Source organism: Amia ocellicauda, chromosome 7 (genome assembly GCF_036373705.1).
Source record: "Amia ocellicauda isolate fAmiCal2 chromosome 7, fAmiCal2.hap1, whole genome shotgun sequence".
Taxonomy (NCBI): Eukaryota; Metazoa; Chordata; class Actinopteri; order Amiiformes; family Amiidae; genus Amia; species Amia ocellicauda.
The window spans coordinates 33,554,298-33,577,814 of NC_089856.1; the positions used below are offsets into that span (position 1 = coordinate 33,554,298).

Sequence of the window (23,517 nt, forward strand, 5' to 3'; positions counted from 1 at the left end):
TTCTCACTAAGGGGAATATTGTGTTTGTGGATGTGCTTTTCCTTTCACAGGTTTTAGGACAAACAAAATGTGGAAACTGAAAAGAAGTCTGCCCTTAAGGGATTGGTCCTTTGGATACAGTGCTTTACATGGTTTGACAATGTAGCACAGTCCTTCTTTAGACACAGTGTTTGGTGTATTATCTTTTTTTTTTTTTTTTTTTTTTTTTTTTTTTTTTTTGGCTCTTCAATGGTCATTTATATTCCTTTAAACTTTAAATTGAGAGCACAAAATTAGGAGGCAGGGAAGGGTCATTTTGCTGTTGACTTTTGTCCCCAAGGGAAAAGCGTGTAATTGTTGCACTAATTAGTCACTTTGCTAGGAATAATTTATAGTCACCTTCAAGCATATTAGACACAAAGTACCTTACTGCTGCCTCTCTCTCTTTGAGGTCAGGCACAAAAGCAAAGCCTAGTGTGGCTGTTTAACAAAGGAAATGCAGCGAGTGACTGAGTATAACATCCATTAATCAATTGCAAGGTGGCCCAAATTAGAAGAGACCTACAACAATAAGAGAACACAATGTGCAAATTAATAAATGCGTACCGATGATTAATAAATGAGTATACATAACCCATTAATGGGATTTTAGTGAACTGGAAGATGTTCTTATCCCTGACATTGCACAGGCCAGCTGAATCACTACAGGAAGTCAATGTGTGTATCTGTCTACAGAGTAAGATAAGACAGATCTTTTCTACAATTGTGAAAGTGACGTTTGACAAGCCATATTCTTTGAATCCATGTGTACTGTGGCATTCTAACTGTCACCCATCTGACAGCCTCATGGGAAACAGGAAATTTGTGTGCTATGATGTATTATTGTTTCCTAAACCTTTGCAAAGTCCTGACACTGAAGTCCTTGACTGTCTATGCCGTTTTATGTCTGATAAACACATATTCCACTTTTAAGTCTCGGCACTACAGAGGCAATAAAATGCTTTAACTGGGAGTTATAGGGGAGTGTGTGTGTGTGTGTGTGTGTGTGTGTGTATATATATATATATATAGCGGTAGATCATAGCAGTTGATCGATATAGGCTGTTGATGATGATGATGATATATACACACACCAAGGAAATCTTATATTGTCTGTGTTTAGTGGATATTTAGATAATATAGATTGATTAGTTAGATTTCATTGATAGCTTGATTTCAGATGTATTGTTTCAATGTAAAAACAGCTGTCTAATGTTTAATTAAATAAAGTGGGATCACTTCACCTGACCCAAAACAAACTGCAAGGTAGAGTACAACACAAGGATGAGTCAATGCAACGTTGACTTTGTCATTTTCTGTGCATGGAGAAATAGTTCCAGTTTTATTCTTATGCTTTTATGATCATAAACATACTTGATGCTAGGTGACTTCACAATGAAAGGTCAGCGAAGTGGACATGTGTCCTCATTGTTTGCTTAGTTCATGTTTTTTACTCATGAAGTGGCTCGGTGGCAGTGAGGAGTGGAGTAAGTTTGTTGTTTTGTTTGTGTGTGTATGTATGTGTACACACTACAAGTGGTGTTTCTGAGCCAAGAAACTAAAACAAATCCCTCAGTACCTTCTTTACAGCATCCAGGACATTGACCTTCATGTCTTTGCAGAGCTCTGTATTGTCTGGGGAAGAAGTCTCTTTGGAAAAGGAGTATGCAATTCAGCCATGTGACCCTAAATTCATCTGAATTTACAGTAATGCAGTTTTCCTCCTCCCTTTTTCCTTCGCTCCCCCACCACTGTGAAGAGAGCAGAGCATTTCAATTCTGCACAGGACAGACACAGCTTTCTTTCCCGCTCACCTTCAAGTCACCTTCGTCCGGGCCTCATCAATCTCCTCTTTCACAATGAATCAGTTCAACAAATGCCGGACTCGCTTTTTGTCCTCCGATCTGACAAACGAAACTATAAATAGCCAGATGTTTTCTGCGACACCAATCTGATTGAAAATCAAGTTAAAGCAATATTTAGTTTGAAGTTGATGTGGGGGTGCTGGAGCTGCTGCTTTAAGATTTTCACTCCACAAGACTTAATACTGAGTGCTTCAAGAAAGAAAAGAAAAAGGAAAAAAGGAAAAAAACAGGTGGGGGTGGGGTAAAAGAGACGTATTGAACTGATTTCTTGTTTTTAAGGCTCACACAACATCCCCAGGAGATAGTCTCTTTGATGTATCATGTTTCTGTAGAGTCTTCCTTCTTGTATTTGGTGTCCAAAAGAATTCATTTTTCTTAGCACATCAGTTTTTTGTGTACTGTGGTGCACGGGGACTTGCAATGTCCATTTTCAACTTTAGTTGTATCCTACAAATACGTCCAACTTTTTTTCTCTTAATCCTGTGTTAATGTAAGCAGCCCTGAAGGAGACTGCCCTATTTAAAGTAATAGCAGGTGAACCTGGCTGCAGAAACAGTCTGAGGTTTCCCTCACAGCGGTTGCTCTTATTTGATCTAGATAACATGGCAGAACAGTTAACATTGTTGCCTTCTAGCCACGAATCAAAGTGCAATTTCCCCATGGCTGACTGAGCCTGCCACTTAGTGCAGAAAGCTGTACAGTTCAAGGTACAAGGGGTGTTGGGGAAGGTAAGTCTCCTTTTATAATTCTGTATCTTGCACGTTGCAAAGAAATTTGGAATTTTCCAACTGAGTGACCCTAAGCCATTTCACTGGATTTAACTTTTTTTTCTAACCAAAATGGTATATTTTTGCTGTAACTCCTGAACTCCTGCAACCTGTCTGTAATTTTTTTTCCGTTCTTTCTTTTCATGTTCATTATGCTGAGCCCAAAAAAGGTTGCTTAGTCATCAGGGCCTGTGAAGATGTTTTGTGACAGACAAAACAATGCTGGCCTGAACTCAGACCATCTGATGCAGTAAATCAAGTGACTTTCACAGCAGTGTAATGAGTCTCTGAGCAGTCTTTAATCATACTGCCAGTGTGTTTGTACATTGGACTGGAACATTTTATAGATTTAAAAAAAAAAGAGATTATTAGATTAGGGAAGTAGGAGACGGTAATGTGCGCATATTTCTTCCTTAAGGTCCCTCTTGGACCACTTGTGTCCCAGTCAATGATGATCAGTCTGGCATTGAAAAATCAAGTCATAAAATTGTCTTCATTCTCACACACAAGCAGAAAAAAGGTTAATAAGCGGTCATGGTAGAGTCAACCATAATTCTCTGAAGATTTAATGCATAAGACAAGCATGACTGAAAAGTCATTTGAGTTGTAGATGTTTATATCCTTATATAGATATACAGTACTGTGCAAACGATATAGTCAGGTGTGAAAAAATGCTGTAAAGTAAGAAGCTTTCAAAAATAGACATGTTAATATATTATATTTCTCAATTAACTCAATGCAAAGTGAGTGAACAGAAGAAAAATCTACATCAAATCCATATTTGGTGTGACCACCCTTTGCCTTCAAAACAGCATCAATTCCACAGCTCTCTTCATGTAATCCCAGACAGACTCGATGATGTTGAGATCAGGGCTCTGTGGGGGCCATACCATCACTTCCAAGGACTCCTCTTTCTTCTTTACGCTGAAGATAGTTCTTAATGACTTCCACTGTATGTTTGGGGTCGTTGTAATGCTGCAGAATAAATTTGGGGCCAATCAGATGCCTCCCTGATGGTATAGCATGATGGATAAGTATTTGCCTGTACTTCTCAGCATTGAGGAGACCATTCATTATGACCAAATCCCCAACTCCATTTGCATAAGGGTATTGCACAGTACTGTATATTTTGGCTTGTATCCTCATTAGTTCTATTTCCTGTTCCTGAAAATGGTGTTAAACTTTTGGCAATGCTGAAAATCCATGTGAATTTTAATTGGCCAGGTACACACTTCAAAATCTTAATTTGTTTTGTTTTATGGTTTTAATCTGGGAACCTTACATCCCTGTATTAGATTTTCAGTAGTTTAATTTACAATGTAACATTTTAAATAACCAGTCTTATATTTATAATCTTTCAGTAAAGATAATTTCTCATATAGAACTCACAGAAAAGCAGACAATGAACCCTTTTGTATTCTGCATACAAAAGCTTAAACCGTTATTTTATGATATTTGCTTTACAAGACCCTCGTCCCTCCCTCACTGATGATTTGTTCTAGCTTGCCTTACCATCAGTAACGCATAAATATATAGTTTTCAGTGATTCAGAGGGGAAAAAAACACTGAGACCTACGTATTCGCAAGCATCTCAACAACAGCAAACAGAAAAGGCAATTCTGCATAAAACACTGCAGGAATATAAAAAAGGGTTGTTGTCTTTAATCTATCATTAGATGTGGAGTAGTGGTTAGGGCTCTGGACTCTGGAGTGGAGTGTTGTGGGTTCAGTCCCAGATGGGGGGCACTGCTGTTGTACCCTTGAGCAAGATACTTTACCTATTTTACTCCAGTAAATGCCCAGCTGTATAAATGGGTAAATGTAAAACAATGTAATATCTTGTAACAATTGTAAGCCACCCTGGATAAGGGTGTCTGCTAAGAAATTGAGTAATATCATTGCAAATGATTGCTTTACTATATGATGTTAGTGGACCATGAGTCTGTTTTGTTTTTCTGGCAGTCTGGAATTCTGACTTTGCATGTCTTTGCAATAGAAAAGAATACGGAGTTATGTTTGCTTTATTGCTTTTTTTATGTTATGTTAATGTCTCATCTGCCATCTTTTGAATCTGTGTTTTGCCCACACTCAAAAAAAGAATTTGCATTTAAGAAACGACGCTGTCAGAAAGGTGAATGTTACCCCTCTCTGCTTCTCTTAGTGTCATTGAGTTACAGTCATATTTCAATGTCTGACTACAACAAAGCCATCCCTCTGAGAGGTGCTTGTCTCAGGAAATGACAGAGTCCTTCTTCACAAGACAACTTGTGATTACTGGAGACGTACCTGTCAGATTTATATCAGGGTTTCCAAACTGGAATGATTGACCTGTTTTACAGTAGTAGGAAAAGCCATAGTACTAGTAGTCACTATTGTAGTAGTAGTAGTAGTAGTAGTAGTAGTAGTAGTAGTATTTTATCGCTAAGATGTGGATCATGTTTTATCATTTACAAACATGACACACAGCAATTGCTAGGCTTTATAATAAAAATCATGATACTCTATTAATTTAAGCTATCTGAAAGCTTTCAATTAATTGTTTAGTCTTTCAATTATGGCCATTGCATGCATAGTAGTATGTTTTCTAAGTATCTGTGTGCAGCCAGTGGGTAGTAGTGGGCTACCAAAAATCGAAATCACTCCTAAATATTCAGTAGGATGGTCCCTCCCCCGCCCCCCCTTCAAACCCGAGGAGCAAGAGCGTTAAAAATAAATAAATACTGTGGGACACAGATAAGAGACTATCTGATCAATCTGAAGAGCATGCTTCAGGGCAGTCTTAGCAGTCATCCCCTGAAGTTTGAGAGAGATTAAGTTAGCCTGGGATCATGCGGTGAATCGTAGGATCAAAGAGTGCGGCCTCTTCTGCCAGGTTCTGGGAGATGGATGGCTTTTGGCACAGCGCAGTAACAGGGCCAAGCAGGATCTGGAAGTGCATGCCTTGGGAGGGGAAGTGCCAATCATTTTTGCTTTTTCACTCTTCTGTATGAAATGAATTGATTGCAGAAGAGGCTCTTATTAGAAATATCAGTCATGCACAGTAGAGTTCAAATTTGAATAATCTAAGATATTGCCTTGCATGCATTACTACTGTCCCCAGGAAGAGCTTATTAAGACCATGACTTAAAAGTTTACAGAAACAATACATTTCTTATAGATGACTGATTTTAATGCCTTCTTTGTGTTCAGAAATAAGTAAAAATGAAGCAGATCCATTTCTATACAAAAAGTAGGATTTGTTTTAGACTTTAGATGTTTAATAACACGTATGACTGATACGATAAGTTATTGGTATTTTTTTCTGCACTGAAGTTCATGAGGGAAATTTAAACAAAAACACTGCTGCAACATCATACAAATGTTTTGTTTCTTTACAGATCATTTACTCTTTTCACAAACAGAAATGTGCATCATAAAATCTTAAAGCTGCATATTTTGTTTATTGTATCATTATGATGTTCGTTTTGAGTCACCCAGAATAAACTGACATACTAAAAAACTATTCTCAGTTATTTAAGCTGGATGTTTTAAGATATTATAGCTGACATTCTGCTCACTATCTTTGTTTCATATTGTGTGGATCATCAAACCTCAATATGCAGACACTGTGCATTTTTGCAGTAGAGCCAAGACAGCCAGATATGCCTATTTGAAATGTGTATTTTTTTAGAATCATGTGGACTTGACTTCGTTTTATATTATGTGACCTTATCATGCTGTTACCACCAGTGCTTTATTAGAGAGGTAGATAATGCTAATGACTTCTAATCTTAAAGGTGCCCAGCAGGGATGTCTGCCTTAAACAAGGTTGAAGTCTGTTTTCAAGTATGCGTATTGGGTTTGTTAGAAGGGAAAACTTTTTTATATATATACAGCTACAGGTTGGAGTTTGTCATTGGTGTAGCACAGAAAAAAGTCACTCGTTCAGATATTGAAATGATTCTGTAAAAGAGTTAGAATATGAAAATCCTTATTACCATATTTTATTATTCTGTGTGTGTGTGTGTGTGTAAATGTGTGCATTTATGGCTGGGTTTTTATATATATATATATATATATATATATATATATATATAAATATATATATATATATATATATCATGTACAAATTAATCATAGCTGACAATAGATTATAATTAAAAACAGGCTTTGTAACATTAAAAGGTTGTATTTTTGATATCTCTGTTCTCCTTTAGAATTATGATATAAATGCAAGCAATGAAAAGGTTTTAGTGATACTGACTGAATTTTTAATCTGTGTTAATGATTGTAAGGACTTCTTGTGTATGTTCCTCACACCTGCTCATTAATCCTGATGAGGCTTTTGCCTCATGCAGTGATAATTGCTTATTTATTTATTCATTTCCTAGGAAATAATTAAAAATGGATGTAAGGAAGTTTAGGCAACAATGCCAGTGTGCTAACATGGTGATATTTACATGCCCTCCAGTTTGAGGACAGCGTGGGGGGGTGACGAGGTGAACATACATTCAACTGGGGTCAAATGAGTAATTGGATCTGTCTACATGTTCATACTTACTTGCACTGTGTATGTACATTAGAATAAACAGGGCCCCTTCAATTATTATTGTAAAGTACAAACAAACAATCAAACTTGTGCAACCTTCATTCCCTGAAGACTCAGAAACCTTTGTTAGCTTTTTTCTTTGTATATAAATTCTAAAATAAAATTTGCGGACATTTATGCAGTGATTTTTTTTTTATTGAATGGAATATTTATTTAACATATATACTATGAGGAACAAACTGTACAAAATGGTAGGACAAGATTAGCGCTTCCTGTATGTTGCAGTGGGAATATGCCCCCTACAGGTTCCTTTCCTGCCTGGCAGAGAAATGCTTGTCCATATGATTGGCAGCCTTATTTTCTCCTCCCCTCATCGATTGAACTAATGCAGGAGTATATATACTATACAGATTTCATTTCAGAGTTTGCCGTACTGTGCCATGTGTTTCTTTGGCACCAAGACTGGTCTACTTGGAGGTAAAAAATCGAATGTAATTGGACTCTTTGGGACTTGCATCTGTTAAAATGCAGCATTTTACACAGATAAGCAAACATGTTGTTAAGCCCCTGCCAGTTAAACTGAATATTTTGCATCAGGCTGTATAAGCAAAGACTTAAAATGACAGACAAAGACCTTGGTACACGTTCCATTTCACGAGTCAGTGGGTTCGGTTAAAATCCTCTTGTGTAGGAAACTAAAATAAAATAAAAAAGATCAAACAGTCTTACGGTTACATTATATGAAAATTAAGCTTTCCTGCATAAGTTTTCTGTCTCTCATAAATATTCCTTAGCTTGGATTCTGAAACACCTTCTTATTGTTCATTGTTCTTGAATCACTAAACACCAGGCCCGAGTTAATAAATGGTCTCTGAAGACTGCTTAAGATGTGTAGGAGCAGAAAGCTGGGCCAATGTTTTCTGTGCACCAGAATTCAACAATGTGATCTTAAAATGCATCTTTCGTCCACAGTCTTTGTATTTTGACTTACTGTGGGTTTCCTGTTACTAAATAGGTGAGACAGAGCAATGTAAACAATTAAACACACTCTTACACGCATGATTACTCATTAAAGATAACGGTGACTGAATGGACCACAAAGCATTTACACATCTGGTCTGATAGCAGGAAATCTATTATAACTCTGTTTAGCAGGCCCATCTTGAAGTAGGGTAATTCTCATCAGGAATTTCCCATTGGGGGCAATTAAAGAAACATAATACTCAGAAGGAGGGTGGATTTAGGTTTGATGCCATTTCTCAATAGTTGTTGTCTCATTAGTCTTAAAGAAAGAATTTGTCCATGCACTATCCTCATGAAATAATAATGCTAATGAATATTTTCAGATTACGTTTTTTTTTGTTTTTCATATGGGGATTCCTCAAAATCGTAACTGTGTGTTCTGCTGCCCATGCACACTGGCATGTTGATCCAAAATCTGCTTCTCTCCCTCTGCAGATCTGTGATAAGGAGTGGCATTACTATGTCATAAATGTGGAGTTTCCTGTCGTGACCTTGTATGTTGATGGAGTAACCTACGAACCTTACCTCGTCACTGATGACTGGCCGATCCACCCCTCACAAATCGATATGCAGCTGACAGTGGGCGCATGTTGGCAAGGTAACCATGATGATCAACATGAATTAATTAATTCTAGGCTAAATCTAAAAGATGATTATGAAAAATAAGAACTGAGAAGCATTTAGTTTTGAGTCTCTAATGGCCAGCCAATGTCTGGGGGGTGGGGATTTTCTAGTAGACAGCAGACTGATGGACATTTTCTAGATAATTTGGAGTTCTAGTTTATAAAAGTTCTGTGTTACAGCTGTTCGATTGCATAAGTCACTGCTAAAAATATCATTTCGGACATTTGGTTAAGTGAAATAAACCCTTGAAGTCTAAATTACACACAGTGTCTGAAGAACAAGGTCACTGGCTGTTACATCCTACTGAAGTCATGTTAAGCTTTACTAAGCTGCTTCTGATAACTTTCTAGGCTATTAGATGCTGGTTTGCCTTTCAAAGTCATAATTTCTTCCACTTAATCTATGACTTTAATGATGAGCAGGAACAAGTTTAACTTTTGCACACAATTTTGAAAGCACAGCGTGATCCCTGCCTCAGCCCCACAGATGATTTATTCATTTTTTTCATTATCTTTACAGCAGTAATTATTATTACTTAACACTTTGCCCCCTTTTTCCAATTAGTATGTAAACCATAAAAAAGAACAAGGATAACTGACAGACCATAAAACCCTTTGCTATATACAGATTACAAGAGTCAAGTGAAGCTGGGCTTGAAATGTCAACCAAAGCAGTGTTCAAATGCCCATTAAATACTTTTCTTCACATTGCTAATTTGTGGTAGCCCTCACATTAATTTCAGGAAATACAATTTCTTCTTTGTTTGTTTAAAATAATAAAGTATCTGGTTCATTTTAGAATTTATATTTTATTCATAAATAGATGCTTAATGTCCATGGACAAATGGTGTTTCCAAATGTAGTAAAAATATACATATGAAAATGCACACACATTGAGCAAGGAGAACACAATCATGCTGGTGGAAACTAATGGAATAATTAGGGTTCTTGAATTAATCTAAGTGATGCCAAGCTGTAATTCCATCCAGATACTGCAGAAGTAAAGTTTATGTAATCTGGCCCACTATTGAATTGTTGCTTGGCCTACTGGTTTGTCAATTTGTCAATTTCTGCATCAAGCATAGAAGGGCCACAGTCTGTCTGAGAGATTTTCAGTGCCGTTCCCAAATAGAGAGCTTCAGGGAACTGGATTGGAATTTGTGGCACTGCACATTTTACCTTGGATCTTAATCTGTTTTTGACTCATGTTGCAACTGGTTCACATATTTAATGGGATGGGGGAAAAAATCTGTCTATTTGCAAATTATTGGAAGGGGAAAACAAGATGTTTTACTGTTACATTAGTATTCTTTCCAGGGATTTTGAATTTGACCTTTGGAGTCGCAGCTAAATATAGTTTCATATGATATCAAGAGTATTGTCATATTCAATGTAGGTGCATGTCTATATGTATCTGCAGAATAAGATTCCTTCCATTTTCCCATTGTCATCTCCCTGACAAGTAGCATTTTTAAAAAAAACATGACTTTTAAACCACCCTGTACACGGTACAGACTTATCGTTTAATCTTCAGCTATATGCGAGACCTTGCAAAAAGGGTGCTGAAAAGGGGGAGAAAAAAATGCAAACACAAAAGCCCAACTTGAGCAATCAGCATTTTCCACTGTACAGAATGAATGGTAGAAAATAGATCTTTTTCTGCTTCAGCGTTTATTTGGATCCATTCAATTTTTTTTTCCTGATGTATTAACACTTAATTGATAACGTCTGTCAAAAAATAATAGAAAATCTGAGGCAATTACGCCGCAGAGCTGAAAAATGACCGCTTTCTGCATGGCGGGGTTGAATGGCAACAGGGACAATTTGCAATGCTGAACTGGCACTTCATCAGGCAGAAGAACCTAAGTGTGCAGAATCTCATTGTGAACCATCTTTCTTGCACTCTAACAGTGTACGGCCTGAAAAACAGCTGCTATGAAACCAGAGAGAATAAACAAAAGAGCATTAAAACAAAAACAGAGACTACTAACCGCTCCCTATCTTGAACTTGTAGGAGGGGAGGTGATGAAACCTCGATTCACCCAGTACTACCGTGGCAGCCTCTCTGGTCTGACCATTCGCCCAGGGAAGATTGAGAGTCAGAAAGTGATCTCCTGCCTTCAGGCCTGCAAGGAGGGCCTGGATATCAATTCTCTGGAGAGCCTGGGGAAAGGCATAAAGGTAAAGGATGAGAGCACATCAGCTCTAATAAAACATTATCTGTCTGATTTATGTGTCTGAATACCTCAAGTGCACTAAGAGCAATGGTAGTTTTTCTGAACCCTCTTCCTGGAGGCTAAGATTACCAACAATCAATAGAAAACACATTATATGGGGGTACAAGGAATTTTTCCTTATTGCCAGTGTCAGATGAAATGGACAACAGTTCTTTATCAGGATGCAGTCTATATACACATCCAGTAACACAAAACAGAAATAATACCAGGTGGCCTGCACTGGAAATTATACATTTAGGTTATTTTCACTTGTATACCAAAACAAATAACATAACCCATTTATGCTCTGAGTTCTGTCTGATGTACAAAACATCATAAATCAAACCATTCTTTCATTTTCTTGCTCTTAAATGTTAATTTCTGCACCTGTAAACTGAATTTAAATAAGGCAGCTTTTCTGCAGAGGTGCCTGCAGGACTGACACAGATAATTCTTGCATTACATGTTATTAATGAGGGGCCACAGAGACTTATGTGCAGTCAAACCTAAATCTCTTACATATCAACTAGGAAGATAGTGTTGTAAGTTATGTTACTTTACTATGACATAACAAATATATGAACAACAAAATAGTGTTGTTGATTAAGTGGTATAATTTGCTTGTGTGACAATATTAGAGACAACAGTCTTGGGTGTGTTCAGATTCTCTGTGGCTGCAACAGGAAGCCATATTGTCATATTATGCAATGAATTTGTTAAAAAAGCTGATCTCTACATCAAAAGCCAGCTTGCAAAACTTCTGGACAGCCTCACGTATTAAAGGGGGGTGTTCATTATAGAATGCATAATTAAAAATTCAAGAATGCTGGTGTTGCTCAGATTATGTAAGAAGTGTATCAGAAAAATAAATCCCAATTAAATAAACTGTGCATTGATTACTTAGTAGATAAGAGAAGATGTAATTGATTTGGATGGGTAATTAAAGTTCAGAACAGCGAATGATTAATTACTGTGCCTGGGAAATTAAAACGGCACGACCAAAATGCAAGACAAGACCCATGGCAAGTTTTAGTGTAGTCTGCAGTTCGGGGGGGAAAATATATATAATTAATCAAAAAAGCAACTGCTACAGCAGAACTAATTATTTGTCTATCCCAATTCTAGTCAACAAGGATCTCTAGTTTTTAAGGCTTGGGTAGCTCCTTTTAAATGTAGTATTATCAAAAAGCACTTTGTATAGTGCTAAGTGATGAAATTCTGCAATCTTTAAAAGGTTTTGGGCCTCACACAGGAGTATGAGGCTACATCTTGTTAACTTTAAAGGGAGGAAAAAAATCAGATCCCAGTTAATAGTATCTTTGAAACTTTGGTAATGTATTCTTTTGTACCTCCAGAGCCACTTTTGCACAGAACAGAGTGTAAGATCTGTTGGGAACCTTTTGCGATAATCAGTGTGTTTGATATGATTTCACTTTAGAACTGCTGTATTTCCTCTTAGAGATGAGTTTCTTTAAGACACTTACAGAGGATTTGTGGCTGTACAGAGAGAGAGCCTTTTCAGCTGCACTTGTTCTTCTGGGACCACAGTGTCTTTCCATCTTAAACAGATTGTGATTCCGGGCTTTAAACAATAGCCCTGTGCTCCAGTGAACAAATACGAAAAGCTGCATTCACACTCTCTGTGGCAGATAATAGAGTATAAAATCAAAATAAAATAAAAACATATTCTGTACATACACTTTAGGCATTGACTTTTACATTTGCCCATTTCTGAGGAGGAGGCAATTGAGAACAAAATGTCTTTCTACCTTCCTACATTGGTATTGAAAATTTAGAATTTGGAACTTTTTTCAATAGTTTTTTTTTTTTTTTTTTTTTTTTTTAAGAAAATTCTATGAGAAAAGGTTCTACATTTTGGTTTAAGGCAATGAAACGGTTCAATACGATGCCCACCATGCAATCAATATGAAACAGGTGCAGACGGTAAACTGAATCCTTATAGATAGTGAAGCTTGGCCTCATACCTATTTATTTATTATTTAATTAAGGCTTTCTTTCTTTTCTCTCACAGTTCCACTTCAACCCTGCACAGTCAATACTTGTCATGGAAGGAGATGACATTGAAAACATCAATCAAGCCCTAAGAAAAGTTTCGTACATCAACTCCAGGCAGTTTCCAACTCCTGGCATCAGACAACTTAAAATCTCAACCAGTGTGCAGTAAGTCTCTGTTCACATACAACAAATACTAATTTTGTTGTCACAAGTCACAGTGCTTCTTTAATGTTGCTAATATGGGTTTAGATGCACTGACAATTGCACTTTATGCCATTTTAAGTAAAGCCTGTGCTAATGGATGAAAAACATGTCCATTACTTATGATGGCTTTCACATTTTTGTATAGCATAAAAAAAATGAAATCAATCAACATAAATGCAACCGAATGTGACATACACTGCTGGGTTGACCCACGAATGAAGGTGAATCAGTGTGAAGTGCTTATTTTTACATATATATAAAAAGGTAGGATGTGTTCATACCAGATGATAAAATAGATCAGTTACCCAGTAGGTGGTTTCAAAACATCAAGGTTAACCCATGCACTATCTGTAAATGATGTGCTAGCAAAATGCACAGTGCTGCTACACAGACAGAAGCATAGATGTTATAAAAAAATAAACTTGCCAGGCTGTGGTCTTCTGACATGACACTACTCAACTCCAGCCGGGTAAGGAAAATATTTAATTCATGGGGTTGCCTAGGTTACTCAAGAATGTTGTTCTGTCACGGATGTTCTGACAACCCCAGGAGCTTCAATGTATTTTCCCTCTGAGTCCAGGAAAAAAAACTGTCCAGTTAAATTATTTCTGACATTTCACGAACTGAAAGTGTACCAGCAAAACTAGCTTGGCTGTCTTAAGAGGTCAAAAGAGAAAAAATCTGAGGACTGATGCTCAGTTTTAAATCTACATTTTCCAGATTTATGTAAGGCTTTTGAGTGGAAAGGTCTGAATTTCGCTGACTGACCCAAGAGGAGATGTCAGTGGGCACGTCATAGCCAATTTGTCACCCTTTGTAAAAATAAGTACAATTAAATAGCTTTTCATTCTATATATTGTGTCCACACACAAAATGTTATTTCAAAAGGAATTATTTTGTTTTCCATATAGCACCTGCTATTTTGGGAGATTCATGTCCCAGCATCAGAGCCCTGAAAACCCCTATTACTTTATGCTTCTTCATGTGCTCCTCCTAGATTTTTATACATATATGTCCTCTAGCATTTAAAAGTCTTTTAGATAGGACTAGATGAAATTCCAGTTCAATATGCAGTATGCCTCACAAATATTTATCTTTTAAGTTAACGTTTTCTGAATCCTTATGATCTTCACAGCTGCAGGTGCAGACTTAATAGTTCTGTGTGTCTTTACTGAACAAATGTCATGCATTGAAGTGAAACTGGGAATGTGGCTCTGACCACCACTAGAGTGTTCACCTATGCTACCTCTTCAGTCTCCTCTGTTCCTACTCGCCATGTTTCATTGACCTGCAGGTTTTCTCATTTTTTCTTTTGTATATTTTGTTATTTATTCTTACCAGATCAGCAATTTAAAAGGGTCCCTCTAAACACTACTCACAATAAACAAGATGAGCCTAGGGGCCAGATTAAATCAAAACTTTGACCCACCCGCTAATAGAAAACTACAGAACAGTACTCAGTTGCAGCTGCATTTTTAGTATGATGCCACTTTCTTCTAATCAGAAATGTAACTGCTATTAGCAGGTGGGTCAAAGTTTTTATTTAATCCGGCCCTAGGGCAACAACTTTGACACAGATTTCCAATCCAGTTCAAATACATGTTTTTATTATTATTTTTTTAAATCTGCATTTTATTCCCTGAGCACCTGGCCCTGGTTGGAAGAAAATATATTTCTTTATGAACATATTATTAGTTGTTTGATCAAATCCGATTTAGCTTTGATGGTCCCACAGAGAGAATCTATTGAGAGCAGTCTATTGAGTTTGCACTGGTAGCCAAATATAGCCAATATCAAATTTACCAGTTTGTCGAGAATCTCTCAAATCAAATTGGATCAACACAAATCTGAAATTGAGAGACTGAATAATGTTAGGCTTGGATGGAAAATAACATTTTAAAAGATTTTATATATATATATATATATATATATATATATATATATATATATATATATATATATATATATATATATATATATATATATAAATAAGTTATGCTACTAAAAAAAATAATCAAATCATTACAGATTGGCTCTCTGTGCCAATCTTCACCTGTTTCAAAAAAGTTATTTCAGAAATTAATTGGACCCCATTCCTCTTCCCTTGCCTGTTTTATTAATTAGTTTTATCTCAATACAGAGCCTATTGGGATCTTTTAAAATTGCCAAGGTCCTCTGCCTGTTTTCTGTGCTTCCTGTATAAAAAAAAAAAATGTATAAATTAGAATTAATAAATCATCACTTAGCAAAACAGCATTTAATTAACTTAAATGAACTTCATGGACAATTTGTTTATTTGTTACCAAATAGGCATTCTTATTATTATTTTATGTGTTTAATTATATTTTGAGGTTTACAGTTAATGAGCATTTCAACTGGAGCATTACAAGACAAATGGTCTGTTCATGTGTGTGATATGCTGCATAGTGTTCCCTGTGACTGCTTCTGCACTGGAGTCTGTGTGACTATGGGAGTATACTGTTTATGTTCCTACACTATAGCCATCTGTTATTGATAACATACATATATTTATTGGAATGTGAGTTTCTAATCAGCTATGGTACATGTATGAAAGTATCTCTCAGGAACCAATGCCTGTAGATAAACATCCACACATTCAAACAGTAACAGGACAAATATTAGTAGCTTGTTTTCTGGAATACAAATATAAACAAAGAAAACAACTGTATTTAATAAACATTAAAAAATACAACTGTATTTTCCACTAACCTTTAATAATCATAATTACTCTGAGGGGCAAAAAGGCAGCCTGTATTAATCTAAGTTTGCTTTCTTTCATATTCTTCTTAATTAATTTGGAATGTTTCCAAGTCTTAAGTAGGAGCTTAAAGAATCTGTCTTTACACTTCACTGCCTAATTCTTTCCAAAACAACACATCTGAAAGCACAACAAAGGCAAGTGAAACAAGTGGGAAAGGACTGTCATGTGTTGCGCTGATCAAACACAAGAGATTGCATATAGAACAGGAAGCTGTAACACTTCGTGAGAGTAAATACACCAACTTGCTTTTGTTCATTACATCTGTGGAGCTTGTACTGCATTATGTATTGCAGATCTGCAAGAATTAGACTGCTAACAGCAATTTATAATTTAAACAAATGAGTCTGTGACATTAAGATATATATATTGTTCCTGTAAGCATATTCATATCTGCTATTCAAACAACACCATTCATCTGCACAAGCTGTGCCCCTTAAGATTGGGATTTTATCAATGTAAAAACACAACCACAAAAAACAATAGGCTTGCACACCACTTTCTGGGGATGTACGTTTTAATAAATAGGTACCAACACTAAAATATTGATTACTAATGTTTAAAGTGCAAGGATCTAATTAAGAATTCTTGTCTATTATTTTTTCTTGCAGTGGTCTGGAACTGAAAGTATTAGGATTCAGGATTCAATCCTTGGCACGAATATTTAAGTCCATATTCTCCTACCATTTAAAATCTCTGAGCCCATAAACTATAGCTGCAGCTATACACTACATTTTTCTCTGTCACTTCCGCCCTCAGAGATGTTTATTTTTCTTGGTGCAGTGTGGAGACCATATCCCAGAAAGCCTTCACCACCCTTTTTTTCTTGCTTATGCTCCTCTGTGATAAATTGTATAGGACTGTTAGGTACACAAGGAGTTTATGAGGTGTCCATACACCGCCATAAATTTCATAGTGGCAGGCCTAGGAAAATGCAATGATAAGAAAACAAAAGCACTCTGTGACACCTATTTCTGTTCTGGACCTGTAGGTGTTTTGGGGAAGACACGTGCATCACCATCCCCGACATTGATGCCTTTGTGATGGTCCTGCAGCCCAGCGAGCCTCGGATCACCATCACTGGGGTGGACCACTTCACACGACCGGCGGCGGAGTTCGGTAGCACCAGAGGCCTAGCCCTGTTCCCCGATATCCGGATCATCAGCACCGTCACGAAGGCAGAGCAGCCAGCGGAGAGAGCAGGTAAGCCAGACACATGACAGAAGGGCGACGAAGTCTGAGAGACAGTGTACGGCTGATTGATTATGTGTCTGCCCTCTCAGAATAAATGCCTCTTGCTCATTTATTATACTGTGCAGTCCCCTTCCTCTGTTCTCACATGGGAACTGGGAACGGCTTCCCCTCCGAGGATTGGAATTGATCCAGATTTATTGTTCCTAAATGTAAAGAAGATTGGACACCAGTTATGATTTAGGCCTGTTCCACACATCAATGTTTTATTTTATCACATCTCAGTGGGACAAAATCCTTGCTTCTATTCTTACAAAGACTGTCCTGCACACTGAATTTATTTAAAGTTTCATAGTAAAATAAAATCCATGTTTCATGTGTAGAAAAATAAACCGCATGTTCAATTTGTCACGGACTTGCAGGGTAAATGTCCAAGCATTAAAATGGTGCAGCAACAGTATTAGAAAACCCCTCTTCACTAGCCTACATGGTATTTTAAGGATTTTTGATATGGACATCTCCTATATACTATATTATATACTATATACTATATTATATGTACAAAATACATTTTAAGTTTCATCAGACATCTGCAGAAGACTCTTGGAATTTCAAATCAATCAAACATTTATTACACATTTGATAGAAGATTCTGCCACATATTGGAAGAATATTTGTTTCTGTGTTCAGAATGTTATTTTAAGTAGGCGATTAATTGTTTCTTTATAATCTTAAGTCAAGTATGAGTCGACAAGAAAAATACATTTAAGATGCTTAACATTTTATAGGGCCTAAACAACGAAGTATTCCCTGTGAACAGGATTCCATATTTTACATACTTGCTGGGATCATACATATGTCATACACTAGAAATGTGTCTGTGATCTTTTTCTGCCATAGGAATTAATGTTCTAAAGTTTGCATTGGGTAGGTAACTGATGGTGACTTTTACCCAAGTAAAGTTTAAAGTCCCATTATCAATCATCTATCAAGGCAGAGGGTTTTGAGGAAAGATGAATTGCATCCAGCTTTCAGGATGAAGAACTTGGACAGCCTTGTCTCCCATGCTGAGTGAAGCGTCTGCCTAACAGAAAAATGACTTAACAGTGATCTTGCATACATGAAAAATTCATGGCATTTAAAATTCAATCTCCATTCAAAATTAATTTGCTGTAGATTATGGAAGTCTGACACACTGAACACAAGGTGAGGAGATTAATTTGTAAAAAGGAAAAATAAAAAACAGAACCTACATGTTGATTAATATATTCATTATGAAAAACTGGGTGTGAAATTAGCTTCTATACTGTTATGTTAAAAGGTAGTTTATATAACAAATAATAAAGGCTAAAAAGAATATTCAAAGTTGCACATATAGAACCTTTATGTATGAACCGGCCTACATTTATTAAAACGGTGCATTTTAGTTTATTAAACTAGCTTTCATTATCATGAGTCCCCCAATTGATTTCTAAATGATAACTATCCCGTTTAGTGCTCTTTGCAGTGCCTGCTTCCTGTTCCTCTGCGATAGTCACACTGCCACTCTATTAAGAGCCAGCCTCAGGTGGTAATAGAAACACTTTTAGATTAGATTTTCTCATGGGGGGCCAAGAGAGCCTGTCTCTTCTTGTTTGCAACAGCTGCAGTTGTGAAATGCATCCCACGTCACCTTCATTTCCAGGAGCTCCCTCTTAGCAACATCCACAGGATTGCAGACACCTGGCAAATCAGCACAGGGAATATCAGCCTACAAGATGCCAGAAATGGCTCATCTACCCAAGAACCTCCTTTGAAAAAGATGGTCCAACGGGGGACTTTGCAGGATCTCATATTCTGAAAAGAAAGCCTTATTTTACCAGCAAGAAACATGAACACCTACTTCACAATATCAATGCAGTTCACACAGTGACCTCGTAATTAACAGGCTTTCTGTGTTGTCTAAATCTATCAGAAATTGAAATCTGTCCCGTCTGTAATGCAATTCGGGTTTTTGATTGTGTCAACAGGCGAACTTCACAGGTAGCGCTGTAAAGATGCTTGATGTTAATTCAATCAATTTTCTATTAACTTGGCATGTCCAAATGTAGTCTGCTGTGATAAAAGATACAATACAAAGATGCAATATTAATGTGATTGAAAAATGACCTGGAGTTCAGCGCACACACAAAAAAGGAATATCTAGATAATTCCCCAGGCTTATTACAATATATTACTCATGATTACAAAATCCCCAATATCTTCAAAGATATTTTAAAATTAAAACTTTGCAAGGTACAGCCCATCTGCGGAATAACCTAATATACATTGTGATGGTACTTAAGACCGCTGGCCCCTGTTCAATATAAAGGATAGATATTGCTACTTTATTACATGTGTTTTCTTCAATCAGCAGCAATCACCTTTGAATAACGAACGTGTGTGTGTGACCAAGCTTCGTAGAAATGAGAGAGAATAAAGGCACAATTGGTCACACTCCCAGCTTGTCACAATGAAATTTAAGTGCATTATCTTGATTCATATTCGTGCCCATGATTTTTCTGTCTTGCATTTGTAGCTCACCGGGCAGGTGTGCTGGAGGAAATCATTCATAACTTGGATTATTGTGATATTCTGGTAATCGGGGAGGAACTCAATCCAGACCGAGAGAGCCTACATCTGAACCGAAATGAGCTGCATGGAAAACACCTGGACGCAACAAACTCCACTTCAGGAATCTCCATCTATGGTATAGTTTGAAATTGAGAAAGGAGTCCTATTTTCTTACTGTTTTCAGTAGAAAAAATAAAGATGTATAGACAGAGAGAGAGACCTGACATATTGCAATTAGCAGAGACTGTAGATCGCCCAGCACAATACACGGCCGGCACAGACGCATCTGTAACTCATAGCTTTATGTTGTGCAACATGCAGGGATAGCCGGTACTGCTGAAGGCACGTATTTCTTCCTCCGCTGGAAAATCTGGCTTTCACTGTTTTAGGAGGTGCTCACTTTAGTAAGGCCTATATGGCTATTTATAGGGTGTGGCTCTTTGAAAGGTAAGGTTTTCTATATACAAACATTTAACTTCCAAAATTTCAACATTAACACAAAACCCAAGGGCAGGGTCATTTTAGTTGTGTGTAAGCCATTTTGTCTGACATTATAGATTTGTTGTTTTTGCCGTAATGATTTCCTAACATTTGGTAAGATTGTATTTGTGGTACTTGTCTCCCAGGTGTGGACTCCATGTCCAATTACGAACAAGTTATCCGGCAGGTGCGATACCAGAACTGGCACAGCGCTGAGCTCTTTGAAAGGAAGTTCAGACTAACATGCTCAGAGCTAAATGGAAGATACACTAGCAATGAATTCAATTTAGAGGTAAGTACATTTGTGTGGTAATTTGTGATTTAGATGAGATTGTATGTGTAACATGTATTACTCGGTAATATATTTCAATTGGATAACACTGTTGAGATAAGAACATAACAAGTTGGCTTGTTTTTTTACTATTCACGATAAGTGTGTTTAGTTTATCTTTGTGTTGGAACCCTAAAATCTAAATAGTTGCATGAAAGTCAAGGCTTTGAATTATTAATGGGCAACTTTTTGAAACTCTTGATATTTGTTCTGAAGCACTCTGTTCTTTCTCTGTAATGTATCCCATTTTTAACAGCCTTTTATTTAGTTGCAGGCTATTTCTCTACCAGGATTTGTAAGCTTGTACTAACTGAAACACTTGCTTTTCCTTCTAAAGGTTAATGTCTTACACAACTCAGATTTCATGGAGCATGTAAATCACATGGCGGTTGAGTCTCAGTACCTCCAGGCAATTCACCTTCCAGTGATGGGGCACAATTTAAACAGCGCTCACGGCTCAGGTAAGCTGTTTTATCTAGTTTTTGTTTAATGTATTTTTGCATATAGTTAAAGAATATCACGGTGATGGTGAACAAAATGTCAGAAAAATAACCATGAGAACTTCCCCACACAAAGGTTTATGCATTCAAAACAATACAATATGCAAACTGACTAGTTTGTTTTCAGAGCTTGTGTAATCAGTTCAGTTTTAAATATCTAGCAATATGCCAGTGTTTTTGTACTACAGAAAAGTGGCATCACCTTGTCAAGAAGCTATACTTAGCAATCAAGAACATGGTAAGAGCACCACTTAAAGCACTGGAAGATGTGGGTATTCACCTCTTATGCCAAAAAAAAAACTGAATTGGAATAATCTCTTCCTAAAAACCCTTTTTTCATATGATCTGACCTAAAGTATTGTAAAGTATTGCCTTTAACATTTCTGGCAAGAATTTTACACTGCAAAGATTTTATTCTTCTGATAAGTGAATATAATTAAATTTCTCTTCTAAACGGGCTGCAGAGGAGAGCTGTGCTGGAAAAATATTTTCCTCTACTATTTTAACAAGGTGGATAATATGGGTTATTCTATTAAGTCCTCTGGGACCACATCATGGAGGCTGATGCATCAACTCTCAAATAAGATCAAAAGCCGCAGCTGATTTCTTAACACTTATTACATGCAGGAGGAAAGAAAATTAATAAAATGGTCAATTAAAGTGAGTCCTTCATACCTTACTGCACTGCTGACTGCCTGAAAGGACTTCACATTGTCAAGAGTATTTTGCCACTTGTGTGTGAACTAGTGGGGATAAGAAAATTAATTACAACAGACACAGCATTCAAATATGCAGTAAAATACTAGTTGCCAAAAGATTAATTTTCTTCTTTGGCATTTTTCACACCAATGTTTGAATATACCAAGATTTGGGAAATCTCACAGGCTTTTAACATTATTTTACAACATGGATGCTTTATAGGCCATTGAAAAAAGGTACAAATCTTTGGAATACTGTGATCAGACTAAATGTGTATTAGGGGATCAAGGTATTATTTTATTTATAACGTCTTTTCTGCTGGCTTTTCAAGCGGTACACAATAAGATCCTGAATATAAACACATTTTCACAAAGACGTTTATTAAATTTGAGGGGGACAAAAACTGTGCAAGGCTTTGTAATTACGTTGCAGTTCTCAGATGACTTTCTTATTATTGTATAAAAAGTACAGAAAGGGAAATGGCGGGGCGGCGTGGTTTGTCTTTTTATATTAAAACATGGAACAGGCTAAGCCATTAGTTTCTGCACCCAAGGTTCCTTAACCAGTCGTATGCTGTCCTTGTACGTCACCACCCACTGTTGGCCACCTTACCAAGTGCTCCCTTCACCACATACTTTGGCAGAGGAGGGAGCCTGCCAGCCACCTGGTACCCCACAGGATATCCGCCTCCGCCACATGTTGTCTGTTGTCTGCCATCAGCAGGCTCAGCTAGCCTCACAATTACTGCATAATTGCATATGTTCAGTCTTTCAGACCAGCTTCCAACATTGGTATCGAACATGTTTCTACTTTGTCTTCAATTTCTGGTAATGCCCTCTAATTTGGGTCTTACTGTTTTCACAAGTGCTGTTATAAAAGCAACGTGCCAATAAAGCCAGTTATCATTATCACAGCTTTGTCTCTTGCAGTCCTCAAAATGTGTATTCATTTTTAAACTAATACTGTGATGGCTGGTTTCAAAGACTCCGATTAGCTCTAATCATAGACCATCACCAAAAACAATTACAGTAGGTCATTAGTCATTAGGGTGTGGGAGTTTTTGTAGATTTTTGGTGTTGTACAAGTTCTTAAACCCTTTGATATCTATTAATGAGTTATTAAAAGCAAATAAATGGAACACATGTTCAAACGAATGCAAAATCTATCATTTGACGTACTTCTATACTTGTATACAAGAGCACATCATTGTTAACTTGACAATTAAGCCTTCGTATACCTTCTTTTAATCTGTTTCGATTTTTCCAGCTATCCCAAGTGCTGCCACAGTGGTCATTGTGGTGTGCATTACCTCCCTGGTCCTGATCATAGTGCTGGGCATCTACAGGATCCACGTAGCTCATCAACGATCCTCCAAAAACGGAAACGGAGCGAAAGAAAATGAGATGGATTGGGATGACTCGGCCCTGACTATTACAGTCAACCCGATGGAGGTCAGACTGCCTTGTATATATCTGTGGGTTTTGTGTTCCAACTGTGCAGCATCTCATTATGATGAAAACACAATGTATAATTTCCAGTAGACCTAAACAGTGCATTGCAAGGTAATGATACAGTCAGTAAATGTGGATATGTTTAGAGGCACACACGGATATAAATGGCATCGTGATTGAGGTATACTTTATACACAGTCATTTCATGTGCCATTTCAATGTCTGTTTTTGTGT

At 37.0% G+C, this 23,517-nt stretch overlaps 1 protein-coding gene and 1 long non-coding RNA gene across 3 annotated transcripts in view; one reads left to right on the plus strand and one right to left on the minus strand.

The window, feature by feature from the left end:
* LOC136753305 (calsyntenin-2) overlaps positions 1–23,517 on the plus strand; it is a 201,561-nt gene that overhangs the window by 174,400 nt on the left and 3,644 nt on the right. For both annotated transcript variants that reach the window (XM_066709290.1, XM_066709291.1), the window contains exons 9-16: positions 8,637–8,799; positions 10,839–11,005; positions 13,073–13,221; positions 17,031–17,242; positions 19,788–19,958; positions 20,449–20,594; positions 20,971–21,094; positions 23,099–23,283. In XM_066709290.1, the coding sequence (XP_066565387.1) occupies positions 8,637–8,799; positions 10,839–11,005; positions 13,073–13,221; positions 17,031–17,242; positions 19,788–19,958; positions 20,449–20,594; positions 20,971–21,094; positions 23,099–23,283 (1,317 nt within the window). The remainder of the gene's footprint in view (positions 1–8,636; positions 8,800–10,838; positions 11,006–13,072; positions 13,222–17,030; positions 17,243–19,787; positions 19,959–20,448; positions 20,595–20,970; positions 21,095–23,098; positions 23,284–23,517) is intronic.
* Positions 18,478–23,517, minus strand: part of LOC136753306 (uncharacterized) — a 30,984-nt gene continuing 25,944 nt past the window's right edge. The window contains exon 3 of the long non-coding RNA XR_010817417.1: positions 18,478–18,952. This is a non-coding gene — a long non-coding RNA (uncharacterized LOC136753306). The remainder of the gene's footprint in view (positions 18,953–23,517) is intronic.